The sequence below is a fragment of the Kogia breviceps genome, chromosome 5, assembly GCF_026419965.1.
Source record: "Kogia breviceps isolate mKogBre1 chromosome 5, mKogBre1 haplotype 1, whole genome shotgun sequence".
Taxonomy (NCBI): domain Eukaryota; kingdom Metazoa; phylum Chordata; class Mammalia; order Artiodactyla; family Physeteridae; genus Kogia; species Kogia breviceps.
The window spans coordinates 54,867,492-54,887,541 of record NC_081314.1 but is presented as its reverse complement, the minus strand read 5'-3'; the positions used below and the strand labels follow the sequence as shown (position 1 = coordinate 54,887,541).

General features: G+C 43.1%; 1 protein-coding gene across 13 annotated transcripts in view; it reads left to right on the top strand.

The window, feature by feature from the left end:
• TNIK (TRAF2 and NCK interacting kinase) overlaps positions 1 to 20,050 on the top strand; it is a 412,179-nt gene that overhangs the window by 321,455 nt on the left and 70,674 nt on the right. For 8 of the 13 annotated variants that reach the window (XM_059065360.2, XM_067034013.1, XM_059065362.2 and 5 more), the window contains exons 13-15: positions 11,867 to 11,977; positions 13,075 to 13,161; positions 14,247 to 14,435. In XM_059065360.2, coding sequence (XP_058921343.1) covers positions 11,867 to 11,977; positions 13,075 to 13,161; positions 14,247 to 14,435 — 387 coding nt within the window. The remainder of the gene's footprint in view (positions 1 to 11,866; positions 11,978 to 13,074; positions 13,162 to 14,246; positions 14,436 to 20,050) is intronic. The other 5 variants (XM_059065365.2, XM_067034008.1, XM_059065364.2 and 2 more) reach the window with 2 other exon arrangements.

Genomic DNA, 20,050 nt, shown 5'->3' with positions numbered 1-20,050 from the left:
AAGGAATCCCTGTCTGCCCTTTGCTATTTATAGGCAACCATGTGGTTTTGGCTAGGTTCTAAACCAGGATCTGTATATTCTTAGAAGGACTTTGTACACTGAATGTAGTCATTTATCAGTTTCATGAAAAGGACGTGGCTTCAGGCCAATTAAATGGTAGGTACACGACACCCCTTTTGACCAATGATAAAGTACAATTTATAACTAAGTTCCAAGAATCTGATTAAACCCAGCTAAGATGAATAAGTCTATCAATAGTGAGAAAAAGTACATAGAGGGCTTCTTCTATTTTTATTCAGTTCAATAGAAGTTTCTGGCACTTGGCCTAGTCAATGCACAACTTGTTTTACTCTCCATCACAGAGTTAGGGTCCAGGAATCAGGACCTTGAGGTGCTGGGGCACCTACTCTGGTCATCTTTTCAGACCAACCTTGGGCAGAAGATTTGTGGTGATGCTTGATTCTGTTCAAGAGTTTTGAAATGATGTTAGTAATCACTATATATATTTTTCAACTTGCTGAGAGCCTTCTTTCTATACCTTCATTGTGGGGAGAGTATCTTTGAGTCACAGAAATGAATCACATTGACCCCAGGAGCACGAACCTGCTCCATGGTAGCAAGTTTTGTTCTTTGGAGAATTGTATTCAGTTCTTTAAGCCACCTAGATCTCATTTGGTGCCCTCAAGGCGATCATAACATCATCCAGTTGTAAAAAAAACCAGCTCTAGCTGAAAGATACTATACTGCTTTGGTTCTATCCCCAGAAAAAAAAAAGTTAAATACCACCAGTATCTTACTGGCCAGTAATAGTTGAGCACTGACGTACAAAATGAGAGCCTGGAGTCTAAAATTCCCTATAAGCCTCTAACTTTTTATTGTGAGTGACTGGGGCTTTTAAGGACGTTGGGATCAAGTGTTTGTTTAAGTGTATGGTAGAATTAAAACTTTTGTCCTATTCCTACCGGCAGTCACTTGACAAATTTAGTGGATGCATAGCTCCACTCTGCGGACAGCCATGCTGGACCCTGGGAATGGTCTGCCCTTGTGAAGACGAGATCTGTGAGGGAGACAGGCATTCAGCAAATAATCACCCAAATAACCATTTTCACCATCATTGCCAGACTGCTGTGGTGGAAAAGAATGGCGCACTAGGGGAGCAGACCACAGGGGTGGGAGCCTAGGCGGGTGTGGAGGCCTGTCGGTCAGCGTTCAGCTGAAGGCAGTGAGGGACACGCAGGGATGCTAGGCAGGGAAGCCAAGGCACTGTGTTGCTGGGCTTCATAAGCTTGGTTAAGGAATTTCATATCTTGTTCTAAGAATAGTGGGAAGTCATTGATATGTTTTAACCAAGGGGATATGCTCAGATCTGCTGGGGGTTTTTTTTGTTTTTTTTTTTTTTTTTTTTATGTGATCCTTTTTTTTCTTACTTTGTATTGGAGTATAGTTGATTTACAATGTTGTGTTAGGTGAATCAGTTATACACATACATATTTCCACTCTTTTTTTTTTTAGATTCTTTTCCCATATAGGCCATTACAGAGTATTGAGTAGAGTTCCCTGTGCTATACAGCAGGTTCTTATTAGTTATCTATTTTATATACAGTAGTGTGTATATGTCAATCCCAATGTCCCAATTTATCCTCCCCCCCATCCCTTGGTAACCATAAGTTTGTTTTGTACATCCATGACTCTATTTTTGTTTTGTAAATAAGTTCATTTGTGCCCTTTTCTTTAGAGTCTACATGTAGGTGATATCATACGATATTTGTCTTTCTATCAGATCTGCGTTTTTGAAATGAAACTTGGGCTGCAGGGAAAATGGTTGGAAGGAAGCAAGAGTGGATAGGAGAGACCAGTTAGCCCAGGCCACTTGGGCAAGACATGACTTCTCTATGCCTCCGCTTGCTCATTTATAAAATGGGAGAGTAACAGTTTCCAGGATTAAATGTTTCTACATACAAAGCACTTAGAACAGTCCCTGGCACCAAGTACCTGAATAATCAAGAAAAGAGTTGCCCATAGCTTTCTTTGCTTTCTTTGCCATCATCCGCCTGCTGTGGCTGCCCTTAGTCATGTCTTTTCCAGGTGAGGGCTCACAGCTGACTGCGGCCTGAGCAGGCAGGGGACAGGGAATGCTGTGTTCCCACGCACAGGCCACACTCCCAGGCCCTCAGCCAGAAGAAAACACTGTGAACAAGAATAACTCTCCCATTTCAGGGCCTGGAGTGTTAATTCGTTGGCACTGCTGAGAAGCGGCCTTTAATTCACTTAATCATTAATTGTAGGCATCCTAATGAGTCCTGCGAGCGCATCCGCTGGTCGGGGGCAGAGCAGCTCTTTCTTCCTGGATGCTGTTAGAATCGGCACCAAGATTGAACGCTTACTAGCTGGGCTTTTTTTTTTTTTTTTTTTTTTTAATAACATCTTTATTGGAGTATAATTGCTTTACAATGGTGTGTTAGTTTCCATTGTATAACAAAGTGAATCAGCTATACATATACATATATCCCCATATCCCCTCCCTCTTGCATCTCCCTCCCACCCTCCCTATCCCACCCCTCTAGGTGGACACAAAGCACCGAGCTGATCTCCCTGTGCTAGCTGGGCTTTTGCTCTGTTATTTCAATAACTGAACAGAAATTGTGAAACAGATGGGAGCCAGGCTGGCCAAAGTGGATGCTTACTGTCCGGGGCAGGGCCTGCCCACGGCCTCTGACAAGGTCTGCATCGGGCACGCATGTCATTCACACACGTGCTTCAAGAGGTCGTGTGGTTTGCATGGATGTATGGAACCCTGCTTCCCAGTGGATCCCAGGAAGGTTCCCTGTTCTAACTTACCTGCCATGCTTGCAGGAGTCTGGCTTTGACCACTTGGTCACCTGAGTCCTGTGATGGGAGGGGCTTCCTGCCCAGCTGAGGAGGTTGGGCTGAAATTCCTGTTCTGCAGCCTAAAATGCTACTGATATTTGAAAGCCTTTTGCTCAGACCCCTTTCTACACTTTCAAGGAATGGGAAGGATATGCTAGTATTTTATATTTATAGCATTTCATACTGGAAGAAAAAAAAAAAACAGCATTAGGCAGTTTCTGGCCCTGGGTGTATCTAGGGCAGCTTAGGTGGATGACAGGGGTTGCTTTTAAGTGACAGTGAGGAATGGGCATGACAACTGCCTTTAGTTGTCCGGGGTCTTCATGGAATCTCTTTCATTACATCCAGTCTGCATCTCTTATGTTACACCATCATTATTCATAGCTGTTCCCAACCATAGAACTATGATAACAAAATAGTTTCACAGAAAGTACTATCTCGCATGACATTTAAATCGAATTGTTTGCATTTCACTCTTGTTTTCTTCAGTCAATGAGCAGTTTCATGGAATCCTAGAGGTTGAGGAACATGAGACCTCAAAGGTGGTCTAAGGCGATTCTTCTCTCAGAGCGAGAATTCCTTTGACAATACTCTTCACAGACATTTAACCTGTTTAACATATTATCTCTGCTTATACTTTTAGAGGCTTCAGGCAGCCTATTCTATTTCTGAACAACTCCTACTGTTAGAAAATGTATCCTGTTATTGCTTCAAGTCCTCGTGCTATCCCTGCATTAATACAAATTACACCAAACAAAACTGAAGTGCCTTCCACCCAAGCCCCAGAAATGGTTGAAGGCAATGATAGTGTTCTTGCCCAAATGTCACCAGTTCCTGCAACCTTGCTATATATGATGTAATTTAGCATCTTCACCATCATCCCAGATGTGCGGGAGTGGCCCTCTCTGTAGACATTGTATTAATAAACTGGTTTTTAATGGGCTTGTTTTCATAGGACACAATGTGAAAGTCTCATATTAAGTCTTCATAACGATGGCAGAAGGAATTTGAGAGTTACATCTGCACTTGACTTTTACACTAACCTACAGAGTCATAGGTGCTCAGGATGTCCATTGGGCCTTCTTGCTCCTCTGTATGATACCCAGGAAAACCAACCATTCTCCCCAGGGAAACTTCAGCTCAGAGGTAAGCTCATAAATAATCACACTGACTAGCATCCAAAGAAGAGGCAGGACCAGAATTCTTCGTGAAGCCTCCTTGCAGCTCAGCCTGTTTAGAACTTTCTTTCCCCATACTACCTGCATAGAGACTAGCTTGGCCCACATGTACCCAGACAGTGCTTAGCCTTGGGGCTGTCTAGTGATCAAAAGCTGGCTAGGGAGCTCAAAAGAAGAGTCTCATTTAAGCTGTTAATTTTCCAGGAAAGCTCTGAACGGGTGGGTTGGACGGTTTATCTTTTTTTTTTTTTTTCCTTGTCATTTAACAGTTCCAGCTCATTTTTTTAACATCTTTATTAGAGTATAATTGCTTTACAATAGTGTGTTAGTTTCTGCTGTGTAACAAAGTGAATCAGTTATACGTATGTTCCCATAGCTCTTCCCTCTTGCATCTGGATGGTTTATCTTTAATAGTGTAAAGTACATGTAAAAAGAAAAGAATGAGGTATATCTAGCTGGTCTAGTTTTCTCAGTGGTTCTCTGATTACTGTTTCTGTGAGGAAAAGACAGGTAACAAAGTGAAGGTACAGGGGAAAATGGCCACTTGCAAGAGCATTAATAAAACATCCTTCACTTTGTATATATAGACGTCTCAACCATAGATGTCTTTCAAATCCATAGAGGCAGCATGGCAAGAGCTAGATGCAGAGTATCGTTCTAGCTTTGCACTTACCAACTGAGTGAACTTGGGCAAGATATTGGCCTGTGTGTGCCTCGGTTTCCTTATCTGTCAAGTGGGGATAATGATGGCAGTACATGCCTAAAGGGTTGTGATAAGAACTAAATGAGTTACTATGAGCGAAGGGCTTAGGACAGTGCCTGGCATCATAGGAGGCACTACCCAACTGTCTGTTCTTATCATGAATAATTATTATTCATTTTTGTGATTCTGATTACTTTGTAGTGAATTCAGAGGTGCCAGACTGCTTTACCATCATTCTCATTCTCGTCCTCCCTATTAAAAAAAGGCTTGGAATCCCAGTGTTAGTTGCAAGGAAACATACCCTTGCCCTGCAGTGGGTGGTATGCAATGGTCTTTCCAAAGCTGAAACTTTCACAGTTGTTAAAATGGGCAAATGGGGTACCCAGAAGCTTGAATGCCGTCACAAGTATAGCTCCTGCAAAGCTTATACAGAACAGTCCTATTTTAAGTGAGGGGGCATGTGTGCTGTGCGGTCGATTCGAGAGACCATGCTGGGGCCTTTCATTTCGAATGTCTTTGAACAGAGAGAGCCCCTGTGTCAAGGGGAAGGTTTGAGGTACTTCCCAAGGAGCCCGGCTTGATCCTGCACTGGCTGCTGTGCTGTCCTCTGGAGGCCCACTCTGGTCTTCCACAGTCAGTGGGGTCTCCTCTCCCCACTTCCAGGAGGTCACCCAGGATGAAAAGAAGCAGAGCTCTCCAAGAGCAAGCCCGAATTCTGCTTCACTTCCCTTCTCATTCTGAATTGTTAGTGGATTTTTGCTTTGCGACGTAGCATGTTCTTGCTTAGACTCTTAGAATGAACAGACTTGTAAGATCACCTAATCTTCCCCCTCGTCGAAGGTTTGGGTTAAGGTGACTCATTCAAGGTCTTACAACATTCACTTATTCATTAAACAAATATTTATTGAGACTGTGTGGTATGGTCTGCAGTGTTTGTATCAGTGGCGGAGCAGGACTGGAATCCAGTCTTCCTATTTCTGATCCAGTGTTCTGTCCCTCAGGTCCTGTGGCCTCTCATACCTACTCCCCTCCCCCAGTGATATGTCACTTTGCAGCTGTGGGATATTAATTCTCAAATGTGAATGTTACCTTTGAGTCTGTATAATAGGAAACACAATGTGTGTAAAAGATAGAAGAGCCCAAAACCTTTACACAAAGGCAGCTAGCCTTGTTTTCCCCAAATCTACCAGAATGTTGTAAGAATCAAACTCAAATTCAACCTGAACATTCAGCAAGTAGAAAAAAGCAGCAGAGTATCCTATCTGGATTGGATGCCTCTCCAATTGATAGAATACTCTGCCAGGTACTAGGGACTGGGGGGGGATAGTAGGGCATAGAGTGCTCCATTTTCCAGCCGTGTCACATGGAACAGTATACTTCTCTGAGCTTCAATTTGCTTACCTGTAAAATGGGAATGATAGCAATAAACTTCAGAGTCACATTGTGGAATTTAATGAACTGAAGCATGTAAATCACCCAGCCCAGCAAATACCTGGCACACATAGACAGTGCCTGTTATGATGATTTGTATTCATTCCGTGATTTCCCTCAACTTGTTATGTGGCCACTGACAAGGAATTGAACCTTCCTGAAAGTAAGAAAATGACATTTGCATCACCCAACAGGGCTAATGTCAGTCTCCAATTAGAATACTATAGAATGAAATACTTCTTTTGGTAAAAAAAAAAAAAAAAACAGAAAAATGAAAAAAGAACACCATACACACAGATTACAACCCTGTCCTTTTTCCAAAGATCCTGTATCCTTAGAATGATGGGTGAGCTGTACTTAGCCATATTTGCTCTGGTCCATGGTACAGAGTTTTAGATTAGATAGGACATTGGGCTAAGTTTCCCTGTAGGTCCCAGCCAGTTCTAGACATGTTACTGTAGTTCAGTTTAACCACTTCTCCAATGAGAGGGTGTGTAGCATCAGAGCAAATTGATCCCCACTTCTGGGAAAATGACATTAACCACATGCTCAGCTGACAGACACAGAGGTGGCATCTTCATGAGTTTAAAGAACCAAATGACAAGTCTACAGTTTCTCGTTTATCTCCATTTTGATCTTCCCAAGGGAGATTTTGAGGTTTCAAAAGACATGGAAGGCCAAGCTATTGTTTGCCTGTGTATACCCTTCTTTATGACTTTTTTTCATTCCAAAAAGATGCTTTAAGGTGGCTTACAAAGATTAATGCAGAAACTAAAAATGAAATAAACAAGAAAACTAAAATAGAAAGGAACAATAAAGTTGAAGAGAAAAGCAAGATGAAGCCAGGGTAGGGTCAGTTCATAGAACGCCTATACAACGTGGTATCTGGGTGCCAGAGGTGGGCCCCCGTCTGACTCTGAAAGTCTTAGCAGCTAAAGAAAGAGGCAGACTTGAATGGGTCAAGATTCATGTTGTCCGGATTAGAGTAGACCCATTGCTCAGGCAAGCTTTCCGAGATCATTGAAAACCCGTGCACTCTCCTGGGAGTGGTTGAATAGTGCTAGGAATAACATCTGAGTAATTTATAAGATAAAACTCAGCACTTCTTAGCTTTTTTCCACTCTTCTCATAATACTGTAAAATGCAATTCATGTTCTAACAGGTCATCAAAGTCACTTCTACGAGGCCAGAGAACCCTGGTGCAGTACACACCTTTCTACTGGTTAAACTTAATCCAAAAAGAACATTTAAAGGAATAAAAGGAAAGAAGGAGCAACTCCATGGCCTTTGTGATGAACACCCATGTGTATTATTTCCTCACAACTTTAATGCAATTTGAATAGTTAAGGGCTAAGATAATATGCTCTTGAAGAGCTGAAGGGGACAGGATTATTTCCTCCATTAAAATGAACATACTTGAAAGTACAGCCACATAGCCTTCACCTGGCCGTGGCCTGAGGGGAGCACCCACTGGGGAAGATAAAAACTGTCCTAAAAGAATCATTCTTTAGGAACACCAGTAGAAGGCAAAGGGACAAAAAGACCCCTATGATCTACTCCATAGATCAAGGCAACAATGATTTTAGCCTAGAAAAGTTTCAGAGTAGGTATTGTCAGTCATTCCCCAACCAGAAAAAAAATTAAGAAACTTGTAAGAACCTATTGAATGTCTAGTTTTATGTGCTGTAATTTTCGGAGATGGCTCCAAGAAGATGTGGATGAAAACATACTTCTAGGCAGTTCAGTATATTTGGGGCTGGGGAGTGGGGAGTTCCTGCTGAGAGTTTAGAGTAGTTGGTTTAAGCTATTCTTTTTTGACAGAACCACTGTCATGTTTATGCATAACTCAGTGACATTTAGATTTTTTTTTTTTTTTTTTTTTTTTTTTTTTTTTTTGCGTTACGCGGGCCTCTCACCATTGTGGCCTCTCCCATTGCGGAGCACAGGCTCCAGACGCGGAGGCTCACCGGCCATGGCTCACGGGCCCAGCCGCTCCGCGGCATGTGGGATCCTCTCGGACTGGGGCACGAACCCGTGTCCCCTGCATCGGCAGGCGGACTCTCAACCACTGTGCCACCAGGGAAGCCCTAGAAATTTTTTTTGAAAGTTCTTTCGGTAATTATTTGCACTAAGTTTAATCTTACTTATTTATTTATGCATTTATTTTATTGGCCGCTCTGCGCGGCATATGGCATCATAGTTCCCCGACCAGGGATCGAACCTGGACCCCCTGCATTGGAAGCCTGGAGTCCTAACCACTGGACTGCCAAGGAAGTCCCTAGAAAATTTTTTACTTCTTCCCTTTTCTACTCCGTCCAGCTTAGACTCGTATTCCCTTATTTTCTTTTCCTGCCTTTCTGTAAGATGGAAAATAAATCCCATGCCAGTGCCAATCGTGGGTGGCTCTCTTTTTAGAAAAAACATTCCAAGCCTTGTCTATGCTCAGCATGAAAGCATATTCTGGGCCGGGAGGGTGTCAAAGGGTGAAGGGGTGGTCTGAGGTTCTGCGAGCCTTTCTCCTCTTCTCTTGCTGCCCCATCTATAGTATATAAAACAACAAACATCAGTGGTATCAGGCCCTTTATGGGATATAAGGGGAGGTAAAAACCAGAGTAGAGCAGAGACCCTGCCCACGATCTAGACTGCAGAGTAGATGAGACATTTCAAATAACCATAACATAAGTTAAGGCATGGTGTGCTATAAGCACTGATAGGAAGGGAAATGTACCCCCCCCCCGAAAAAAAAGTAGGATGGTACTGAATTGTCTGCTTTTGCCACAAGTTTCTTACTCGGTTCAATTGAACAAAATCTCTGCACCTGCCAAGGTGCCAGGCCCCCCGTGAGGGACTGGTGGGTCCAGTGGGTGTCAAGCACAGGCCTTGCTCTCAGATTGCTACTTCTAGCAAGAGTCGTCAGAGCTTTGTAAAGGTGTCTGCTTGAGGCCAGGGATTTGGTCTTTCTCTGACATGTTTTGATATGTCCCCTCAAACAGTCCCATAGCCAGGAGGAGAGAGAGCAAACAATTTTCCTGGAAAGGTGATCAACATTGAGGCACAGCAGCTAGAAATTGGCAAGGTGCCTTCTGCAAGGTTGGGGAAGTGATTTATTTTTCCAGCCTCACCGCAGGAACCGAGGCCCTGGCAGATGCCTCCATGCCTTAGCAGCAGCTGATCCAGATGAGATCATTATTAATTATTAGTCACTTTAGAGTGTCTTTTTCAGAAACTACAGAGTTCTTAGGAAGCCCAGACTCTCCTGAGTTGCAATCAATACTATGTACACCTTGCACAGGGACCTGAGTGGCCTGTAATTATAAAACAGTATTGATTCCTGGAAAGGGGGTTGAAAATGTACAAATCCTTCACATAAAAATCAGCTAAATCTTCAAAAGCCTTGATTATATTTTTTTTCCTCAAGAAGGAGAGTGATGGTGGGAGTAAAAAACTTGAAATGTTAGCTAAATTAGGGCTGTTTCCTGCCAGGAGCCAGATCTGTACACATAATTATTTTATTCTCTGTGCTGGCATTGATTCACTTTGGTTGAGTGTTGGAAATATCTCTGTTTTGGGTCTGTAATCCAAATTATTCAGTCAGTTCCTATGATGATGTTTTCTACTCGTATCTTTCTGTATTGTTTTTCTGTAAAACAAATAATCACATGTCTGGAACTTGACTCATCCCTGGCCCCCAGCACACCCCTCATTCCTATCCCTAAACTTGTATCTCACACCACCTGCCACGCTCCTGGGCCAGAAACTTCACTCACCACTCACCCTCACACACCCCATAGTCACCAAATTCTGCCCGTTTTATCTTTGGCCTAATTCTAATTTCTGCTTCTAAGTTGGCGTCCACTACAGTCCTGTTGGAATGACTGGAAATCCGGATAGTTTTTAGTTTTTTTTCCTTTTGGCTGCGTCTCAGCAGCAATTACGGACATGGATTCTCCAGCTGCCTTTGCTTCGCTCATGGGTGCCCTGTCATTTTCTGTCTGGATCCATAGAATGGCCTCACAATGCATTTTCAGCTTCTAGTCCTTCCCCCGTGGCTGGTAGGAGCCCCCTTGAAAAATGCAGGTTTGGTCATGGCATTTGATGGCATATAGTCTTCCAGCGGCTCCCCATTGCCTACAATCTAAGATGGACAAACAACTCTTGATCTGGAAGTGATAGACATTGAGTTTCAAAAGATGCAGTTTATCTCCCAAGCCTCAGAGACTGTTGGAAGAGAGCGGCTCTGGAGGATTGCAGGCACCAGCCACATCAGGAAGGCCGCCTCTTTCGTGGGCTTCTTTGGCACTTTGACTGTCTGTGGTTGGTTTAGCTGGGCTTTGGACAGAGAGTTTTTGTACTAGAAAGCTGTTTCCCAGGTTTTATAGAGCTAACTTCTCAGTGAGATACAGTCACAGTCCATTTCATTTTGGACACCTCATGCTTCCTCAGCAAGGCAGTGAAGTGCTGTTGAGACTGTTACAGGGGAATGGACCCTCTGATCGGCCCCTCCAAACCTTGTATCTGAGGAAGAAGAAATCCTAATGCCAGTACGGGGCTCCAACACGAAGGGCCTGCAACATTTCTCAAAAGAGGCACTACTGGCGTGTGGTACGGGGAAACACTTTGTAATGTATGAGTGTCCCACACGTGCCAGATACTCCAAGGATTGGGGAATGGTACCATCCCTACCTAGGAAACCTTGGCTTCTGTCACTACTCCTAAGATGTTCTCCTTACCGAGAATATAATGAAGAACTGGATTAATTATGATCTGTCACTCCTGTTGCCTCTTCATCTTCTGTATTGATTGAGTTCAGACTGGAGTCACATTGCCTGTCTTTGAAATCAAGCTCCACCACTTACTGAGTATGACCTTGAATGTGGGCATGACCTCAGACAACTACTTAATCTCTCTGTGCTTCTGTTTTCTCATTTAAAATAGGAGATAGTAGTATTAATAATATCTACCTGAAAAGATTTTTGTGTGGATGAAATAGGATAAAGCATGAAAGGTGCTTGCCATGACGTCCACTTTCAGAGGCATAATGATTGTATGAGATGATGATGGCTCCTGAGCTTAGCATCGTACTTGAGTGACAAGTTGAAATCGACACTTAAAAGTGACTGCCCCCAAAAAGAAAGGCAGCAGTGTCTGTCAGAAAGTGGAGTGACCAGGTGGGAGTCAGTAGATTCTGTTTTGCCCACAGTCACAGTTACTGTGTAGCCTTGAACATGTCACTTCCCTTCTCTGGTGTTTGCTTTCTTGATCTATGATACATTTGCCCTACGTGGTGTCAAAAAGACTGAATGGCATGAGCATTGCGAATGTGCTTTAAAGCCTGTAGCATCTCACAAACAGTTCGATGATATAATAAGTAACTGATTATACATCGGTGTTCTACCTAGCCCTGATTTGAAAACCCTCATCAGCCAACTGGGAGGACGCATTGAACGGGAACTTCTTGGGAGACGTATAAACCTGGGGAGCCCGCCTGCGTGGTAAACACTGAATTGCTCTCTGTCAGCCCATCCTGGCCAATGCGTCCCCCAATGGCATCGGCGAGGAGCCCTCAGGCATGCAGGCATCGCGTGAAGAGCTCACATCCACGGCCCTGCAGCTCTCCCTGCTGGCTCCCCGACACCCTTCGCCACTGCCCGTTCCCTTCACGGTTGTCTGCTTGTCGCCCCCACAGCAACAAAGGCGAGAGAAGGAGCTGCGGAAGCAGCAGGAGAGGGAACAGCGGCGGCACTACGAGGAGCAGGTGCGCCGGGAGGAGGAGAGGAGACGCGCGGAGCACGAGCAGGTACAGCGGGAGCCCCGCAGGCGGCCCCACGTGACCTCAGCGCCAGCCGCCTCTGAGCTGTGGGTCACCTTCCCTTAGGTCTGCTCAGCTTAAGCAGGTTTCTACTCTTTCTCAAGCAGCTATTCTCACCTGTTCAAGAAGTCAAACGCACAACCTTGGCACAGCCCACTCATTCAACCTGGCTTCCTCCCCAGGCCGAAGTCCCCTGCCTCACCTGGATCTCGTGATTTTCCCAACCCTGGGCATCTACTTTGAAAGTAGCACTGAAGCGTGATAAACAAGCCAAGTGCTCCTCTTTCATCGCTTCAGAAGAGCTTTTCCACTCAGGCAACTCTGGTCTCCATGACTTGGAGCCATCGATGCGGGCCCTTTCTCTCTTTGTTAGAATCACATTCTGACAGTGCAGTGAAAACTGCAAGATGGTTCCGTTACAAAGGCAGTGCATGATGGCATTCAACCATTATTTTACCCCTGCTGCTTGCACAGGAGACTCTGAACTGTATCGCGTTGTTAATTTCAGGGAGCCCCTAAAGAGGGAACCTGTCATGAAAAGTTTTTAAATATAGCTCGGGGGCTTCCCTGGTGGCGCAGTGGTTGAGAGTCCGCCTGCTGATGCAGGGGACGCGGGTTTGTGCCCCGGTCCGGGAAGATCCCACATGCCGTGGAGCGGCTGGGCCCTGAGCCGTGGCCAATGAGCCTGCGCGTCCGGAACCTGTGCTCCGCAGCGGGAGAGGCCACAGCAGTGAGAGGCCCGCGTACCGAAAAAAAAAAAAAAAAAAAAAAAATAATAATAATATATATATATGTATATATATATAGCTCGGTTCTCCAAACCAAAGAGTAACAGCAAAGCACTGAGCCATCTCAATCCGCTGCAGTTGCAGGTAGAGGGCTTGTGCTTTTGACTGCATTGAAACGCTTTTGCTTCGGTGCGGGGTACCTTTCCTGTTTAGTGAGGAGGTGTCTGGGTATTTTTTCCCCTCCTTCCTTCCACACTTCACTTGGCAGCTCTTGTCACCTTTGAAATTACCGGTTCTTTTTCTCTCTCTCTTTCTCTCGTTGTGTTCCCCTGAATTCTATGCCACCTACCTCTCCAGGAGTACATCAGGCGACAGTTAGAGGAGGAGCAGAGACAGTTAGAGATCTTGCAGCAGCAGCTACTGCATGAACAAGCTCTACTTCTGGTAATGGGAAAGCCAAGCCAGCTGACCTGCTCTGTGTTCATCGCACGTGTGTGTGTGTTTGTGTGTGTGTGTGTGTGTGTGTGTGTGTGTGTGTGTGGTCTCCTCTAACATACCAGTCAGGAAGGAGGAGATCCTCCAAGCCTCAAGGACCTGGAAAATCTCCCTAAAACTTAATTTGTTTCCTGACCCAGTGTGCTGAGTCAATATGTTTAATATACTCGTTATGCATTCTTTATTAACTCTAGCTATTTGTGAAACTTTATCATGAATCCAGCCTTATTATAAGTTCAGTCTGTTTTTGAGACCCACTGTGTTTATTGCAGAGTAATGTTTGAGGTCATTTGCAACATGCTGGAATACAATCACAGCAAAGTGCCTCTCTTCTGAAAGAACCCACTCAGCTCTGTAGTCATATTTCATTTGCAGACTATTAGTTTTACCCTTATGATGGGAACATTTTGTGTTCCCTGCTCAGGCAGCTTCCAATTGAAGTACTTTTTATTATTATTGCACTGCTCTCCAAATGAGCTTCTTGGTGTATCTTTTTTATTAACTGAACTTTTTATTCAGTGGCACTGTGATATTTTTTTAGCCTGTACATGGTTTTTGCTAATGGTTTCTTTGGTCCAAGTTTTGTTAATCAAAAGATGATTTAGGCAGTATCTTTAGGTACCTATTTTGTTTTGTACTTAATTGTACATGTTTGAATGATTTAATGACTAAACCAGGAAGTGGATGGTTCCTTATAGGGGTTGCGTGCTGACCGTCCAAATGTCCTCATTATGGCCACTGTTTTGGTTACAATTCATCAAGGGCAAGTCACTTTGCAAAGGGTGGTATTCTGTAGGGGTTGCCATTAAAACAATAGTGTTTTCATTAAATGCCACATTCTGTGCAGATGCTAACCCAAGGCTGTAGTTTATCTCTATGGCACATCCTGATGTCCTCTTGTGGTTCTGTTGGTATTAAGGTCCTTTGTTTTTTATCATCTCTTTTGGTTCCATTGCATGCTTCACTGGTACTGGCCAATGGTTTCTGTATGGTGATTTAGCCTTTTCTTTGTTCTCCTTTCCTGATCTGGATAGGAATATAAGCGCAAACAGTTAGAAGAACAGAGACAAGCAGAAAGACTACAGAGACAGCTAAAGCAAGAGAGAGACTACTTGGTTTCCCTTCAGCATCAGCGGCAGGAGCAGAGGCCTGTGGAGAAGAAGCCACTGTACCATTACAAAGAAGGGATGAGTCCTAGTGAGAAACCAGCGTGGGCCAAGGAGGTAAGTCAGCAAGCAGGTACAGCCTGTACCTGTGCTGTATTGGGGAAATTGGCCATAATGAGTTTCTCCAGTAAAAATAGAGAGTTAAACTAGTGCTACAGAGTTGGAAAATAATTCATTATGAGACACACATGCTTTGCTTTGGGAAGAACTGTAACATTATTTCTCTACATTAATTCATTTGCTCTTCTTTTTGTAAGTAACAATGGGAAGTAGAAAATCCTTTTCCTTATTGGAATCCAATTGAGTTTGTGGCAGGAGGATATTTAGTGACTTTTTTCATGGAAGAATATGACTTAAGACTTAGGGAATTCTGGGTAGGATCATTTCCTATCCATACCTAGACCCTAAAAGTGATCATTAGTATTGTCACTAACATTCCATGTTCTGTGGTAACAGTGAACACACAGTTGGACCCAGACTTGTGATTGTGGTTCACTTACCGGGTCAGAGGTCATTTATATTTCTTTTGCAAATACTTTCAAAGTAATGGTCCTTCATTTGCTCAACTACTAGACAAAGAATTTTCAGGAACTTGGCTCTGTTATGAGCTATTTTAAAATCTCATTAAAAATTATTTGAATAGTAGGGAAGAAAAGGATGGTAACCAAATGAGTAAGGCAAACAAACAAAATAATAACTCTTGCCAAGATCAACAACCCTTCTAGGAAGTTGCTGTGTCATCTCATATGCCTGACACCCTGGTTTTCAGTTCTGTCATTAATGTGGCGACTAATGATTTCCTTTATTTTCTTGTGAGCATAACTAGTCCTTTGAAAGGGTGATTTACATTACTCTGCATTTTCTTCTAGTATATTCAGATATTTATAGCTAGAGCTTATTTCAAGTTCTCTAGACTACAATACTACTAGAACCCGATTTCTTATGTATAATCCTATTTGTATAATTTTTAATTTTCTGCTGTATCTTACATATGTATAGAAAATACTTGAAATTATGTTGTCCTAATGTTAATAATGGCTGTTTATGGGAAGTAGAAACTATAGTTTTTTTCTTTAAACTTTTTAATACTTTTATGTATTATGTTTTATGTATTTATGTTTAAATCCTTTATAATGATTTTATACTATTTTTACAAAAACTAATAACTTTTGGGCTTCCCTGGTGGCGCAGTGGTTGAGAATCCGCCTGCCGATGCAGGGGACACAGTTTCGTGCCCCGGTCTGGGAAGATCCCACATGCCACGGAGAGGCTGGGCCCATGAGCCATGGCCGCTGAGCCTGCGCGTCCGGAGCCTGTGCTCCGCAACAGGAGAGGCCACAACAGTGAGAGCCCCGTGTACCACACACAAAAAAAAACCCTAATAACTTTTAAAACTTAAAAACTAAATCTGTAGAGAAAAGTCATTCAGTGTCAAGAACGTTTTGATCACTTTCCCTTAATCTATGAATGCGATTTGTATTTACCTATGTCTGTAACAACTGCCTCTTTCTCCCAGGTCAGTAATTCAATTTTGTGATCCTACTCCCAGGTACAGCACCAACCCCTTAATAACCCACCTGTTCTTCCAGCTAAGCACAATCACTGTGCTGTTAAACAGCAGCTGATGTGGTTCCTGGCTAGCAGAGATGTGTCACCTTCCTCCACTGCTAAACCATTCTTTAGCCACATCAAGCTGAAACCCTCAGCTAAGCCAGACTCATAACTCATGATCATGGCAGGTATCGAGAGCCTGAATAACTAGCCTCTCCTAAGCTAATGGCAGTAGCACCTGCAGAAATTAATGATTCCAGATCAAGACCCCTGTTTGAGCATCGCTTATGGAAGAAAGATGGACCAGCTTAATCCTATTAGACTTGGTCTTGAGGAGCAACTGAAGCCTCAGGGAGCCTCAAGGATCACAGTGAGATCAACAAAGCGATCTCGCTCCCAAAGATGTAGCCCAACTCAAGAGTCAGGACTTAAGGTCATTTGTGTGTCCTCTCCCAGCATCTCCAAAGTGATGAGCCCCCAGTTGTCCATTACAGCAAGTAAGGAGGGCCTTAGAGACTCATGTGTACCTCGGGGCAGGAGGGGCATGAATTCATGCATCCATACAAGTACCTCGACTCCTCTAAGAAGTGCTGCATCACTAAATGACCACTCTTTGATGCATGACCACCTGACCTTCAGTGCTCCCAGCCCCAAGCATGAGTTTAGGAAAGGGACACCAACAGATCCCATTGGAGAAGACCATGATGCCTTGCAAAGCATACCAGAATTTCTTCTGTCCCTTGTGCAGCTCCCTCATGCACAGATGTACCAGAAGAGGGGGGGAAACATAAAGCAGTTTCCACTTCTTTCTTTCTACCTCTACCCAGCATGTTTTGATTTGAACTTAAACATTTTGACTTCATTATTTTCTAATTACTATTTGTCCTCATCATTCAATTTCCTGGCCTGTCCTCTGTCTTCAGAACTAATTCACAGTTCCCAAGATTTCAGAAGCCATGCCATTCCTGGGGGCAAATCTTTGCAGATATCACCAGGGCAGTTTTGTAGACCTCTTAATTCCCCTGTGCTTCTCGGCCAGACTCCTAGCAGTAAAGGAAACATAGCCAGTGGGAGTGCAGACAGCATGGCTGTGTCATCAAGCACACCCGATGTGAGGATCCCGGGCCATCCTAAGTCTGGGCCACCTCTGGTGGGTGACATCTTCCAAGGTCCCTGCCTTCCTGACAGCTGGAGTTCTTCCTTTGGGCTTCATGGACTTTTAGACATGTGGGAACATTCTTTTAGGATTTTAGATTTAATCCTATCCTCCTGGGTGTGTTTAACATAATCCGGCTTCCAACTAACCACCTATCTATTCATGAAACAGTTCCCAAGTCTTAGAGTGGGTATTCATATTTTAGAAGAAAGATGAAACATTTAGATGATAGAATGAGTGACAGTGCTAAATTGGGGATTGGAGCAACTGATATACAAATAAGTACAAATAATTGTCTGCTTTAGTTTAATTCATCATTTAACACCCACTTCTTAAAATGGGAATAAAAATGAGTGTGAGAATCCTTATTTTCCTGATCTCTCAATGCTTCTAATCAGCAATGTATGAACTTTTCTTCTAGAGCTTTATTTACAGGTTTCTTTTCTTATAGTAGGAGGTAGGTGGGGTTGAAAGTAGCCAGACAGTGAAATACATTTCAAGACTTTAGATATGGACAGAATTTCTAGCTCAGCAGTATCTTAATTATCAACCAATAAAAAGAACCTGGGTTAAACTCTCTTTTGGAAGTAGAATAAAAGGTACCATTTTCTTTGTCAAAGGCATCCTCTGCGAGGATATAAATTTGAAAATATCCTCACCAGGGATGGGTAGGCAGCAGCTATACCATGGTCTCCTGTGATAGAGGGTCTGGGCTTTTTTGCCCCATATGCCATTGAAGACACCACCTGGCCATCTTCCACCCACAGCAGCCTCTTCTGTAATCTGCTCCCTTATTTGGTTTCTAACTCAGCTCTATACCTTCTCGTCTGGGTGGTTTTTCCTTCTTTGATTACTTTTCCATCCACTTACTTTTCCTATTTCCAATCGACATTTTTTTCATTAGCAGTGTAATATTATTATAATGTTTCATCCTCCGTGTTATTGTTGCTTCATTTTGTAAAACATAAATCATCACATTTCTCATTTCCTTTCTTATTAATCTGTCAGATGTAATAAGAACAAATGAAAATACTTGGTTATTGGCAAATCTTGAGCTCGTCTCTCTCTCCTTTTACTGAGTATTCTAGTTGTCCTAAATGTTACATTGACTTTGATTTTCAGATTTCAGCCAGAAAAAACATTAATGTCTCCATTAAAAGGAGGAGTGGGGGGCATTCTCACCCCTTTTAAATTCTCTGCCATTTCTAGATTGGAATGGAAGTCAGATTTGTTTTGTGAGAACATCAATATGATATTCTGTTAAACATCAGCAAAATTTGAAATTTGGCACTTTTTGAAAGATGGATATTCCTTTTCTTATAATGCCCTTCTTTATAACGGTACAGATTCCTATTTCTTATAATGGCATGTGATTATCTCAGCCTGGCAATAATTTTTTTTTAAATTTTCACCAGCACACAGCAGTGACAGAATGCTCTGTCTACATGAGTGTTGCATGAGATGGTATTTTAATTTTTTTTTTTAACACTTCATCATGTTCTTTCTCTCTGATGCATGCCAGTCATCTGGCCATGGTTTTATTTGGCAAATGATGGGCCAAGATGTCTCTTTATATCCCATCAGCCCATTGGACTTTGAAATCCTTGTACATAAGAACTCTTCTCCACTTGTTTTCTCTGCTCTACACTGATGGTTTTTTCTTTTTATATGAATTATTTTATATATGAGGTCCCATATTACTATTTAGAGAGTTTATGGCTCTTTTCCCATCTTTCCTCAGTTTCTACTTATCTCTCTTAAGATTTAGCATGAGAGAGACCTGACAGGCAATAGGAAAGAGCTTGTTTGAGTTCATGTTCTTCCACTTATGGTCTTTGTGACCTGGAAGTCTCATAGTCTTCCTGAGGTACAGCCTCCCCACCTATACTTCCTGTCTCAAGGTTGGGAGGATCCTGGGCAACCATGTATGTGAATGTGCCATTGAAACTTTAGGTGTGGGCTTCCCTGGCGGCACAGTGGTTGAGAATCTGCCTGCCGATGCAGGGGGCGCGGGTTCGTGCCCCGGTCTGGGAAGATCCCACATGCCGCGGAGCGGCTGGGCCCGTGAGCCATGGCCGCTGAGCCTGTGCGTCCGGAGCCTGTGCTCCACAACAGTAGAGGCCACAACAGTGAGAGGCCCGCGTACCACAAAAGAAAGAAAAAAAAAACAACAACCACAAAACTGTAGGCGCTGTACAAATGCAAATGAAATACATGATTCAACATATTTCTATTTTGCTCCCAAGGCCATTGTTGCCCACAAGGAATAAGTGTTTTGCCTCTGTTGTTTCTGGTTGAGATTTCACATGAGCAGTTCACATGCATCTCCCATCTCTTCCACTTACCTCTCCCCGGTGATAGATACACACTTCTAAATTTCCCATCTCAGCTTGCCAAAGATTTGCCTCATTACTTTTAAGTTATGTGCTCCATTCACATGAGGATCTGTACTTTTCTGTGCAATCAGTGGTTAGGAGTAGATCTTGGAAAAGTAGTCCAGGCCCTTATCTTTAGACAAGATTACATTTTAAGCATTCACTATGAATGAGAGCCTCCCCTGTCCTCAAAGGTGCCCCAGAGAAGGGATAGCACCAGTCTTACTCAGCAGCCATCTGCCCATGTGGTTTTGCCAAAAGACAGCGTGACTCAACTCTTCATGTGCCCAGTGAGTGCAGGGTCAAAGTACCTGACGAGGACTTAAAAATCATTGGACTTCTTTCTCTTCCTCCAGCATTGCCAGTAAAGACAAAAATCAAATTGTTTTGTCCAGTTGGGGAAAAAGTATTCCCATACGATTGTGTTCAATCCACCACATATTACCTCTTAAGGCAGGCCTTCTAAGAGCTTCGTAAACCCCACAGACCCTACAGTCATGTAAAGTATTATTAAAATGCACCCATATGACATAGTAAATATATTTTGTTGTCAACATTTTAAAAATTACTTCTATAATTTTGTTTTGAAA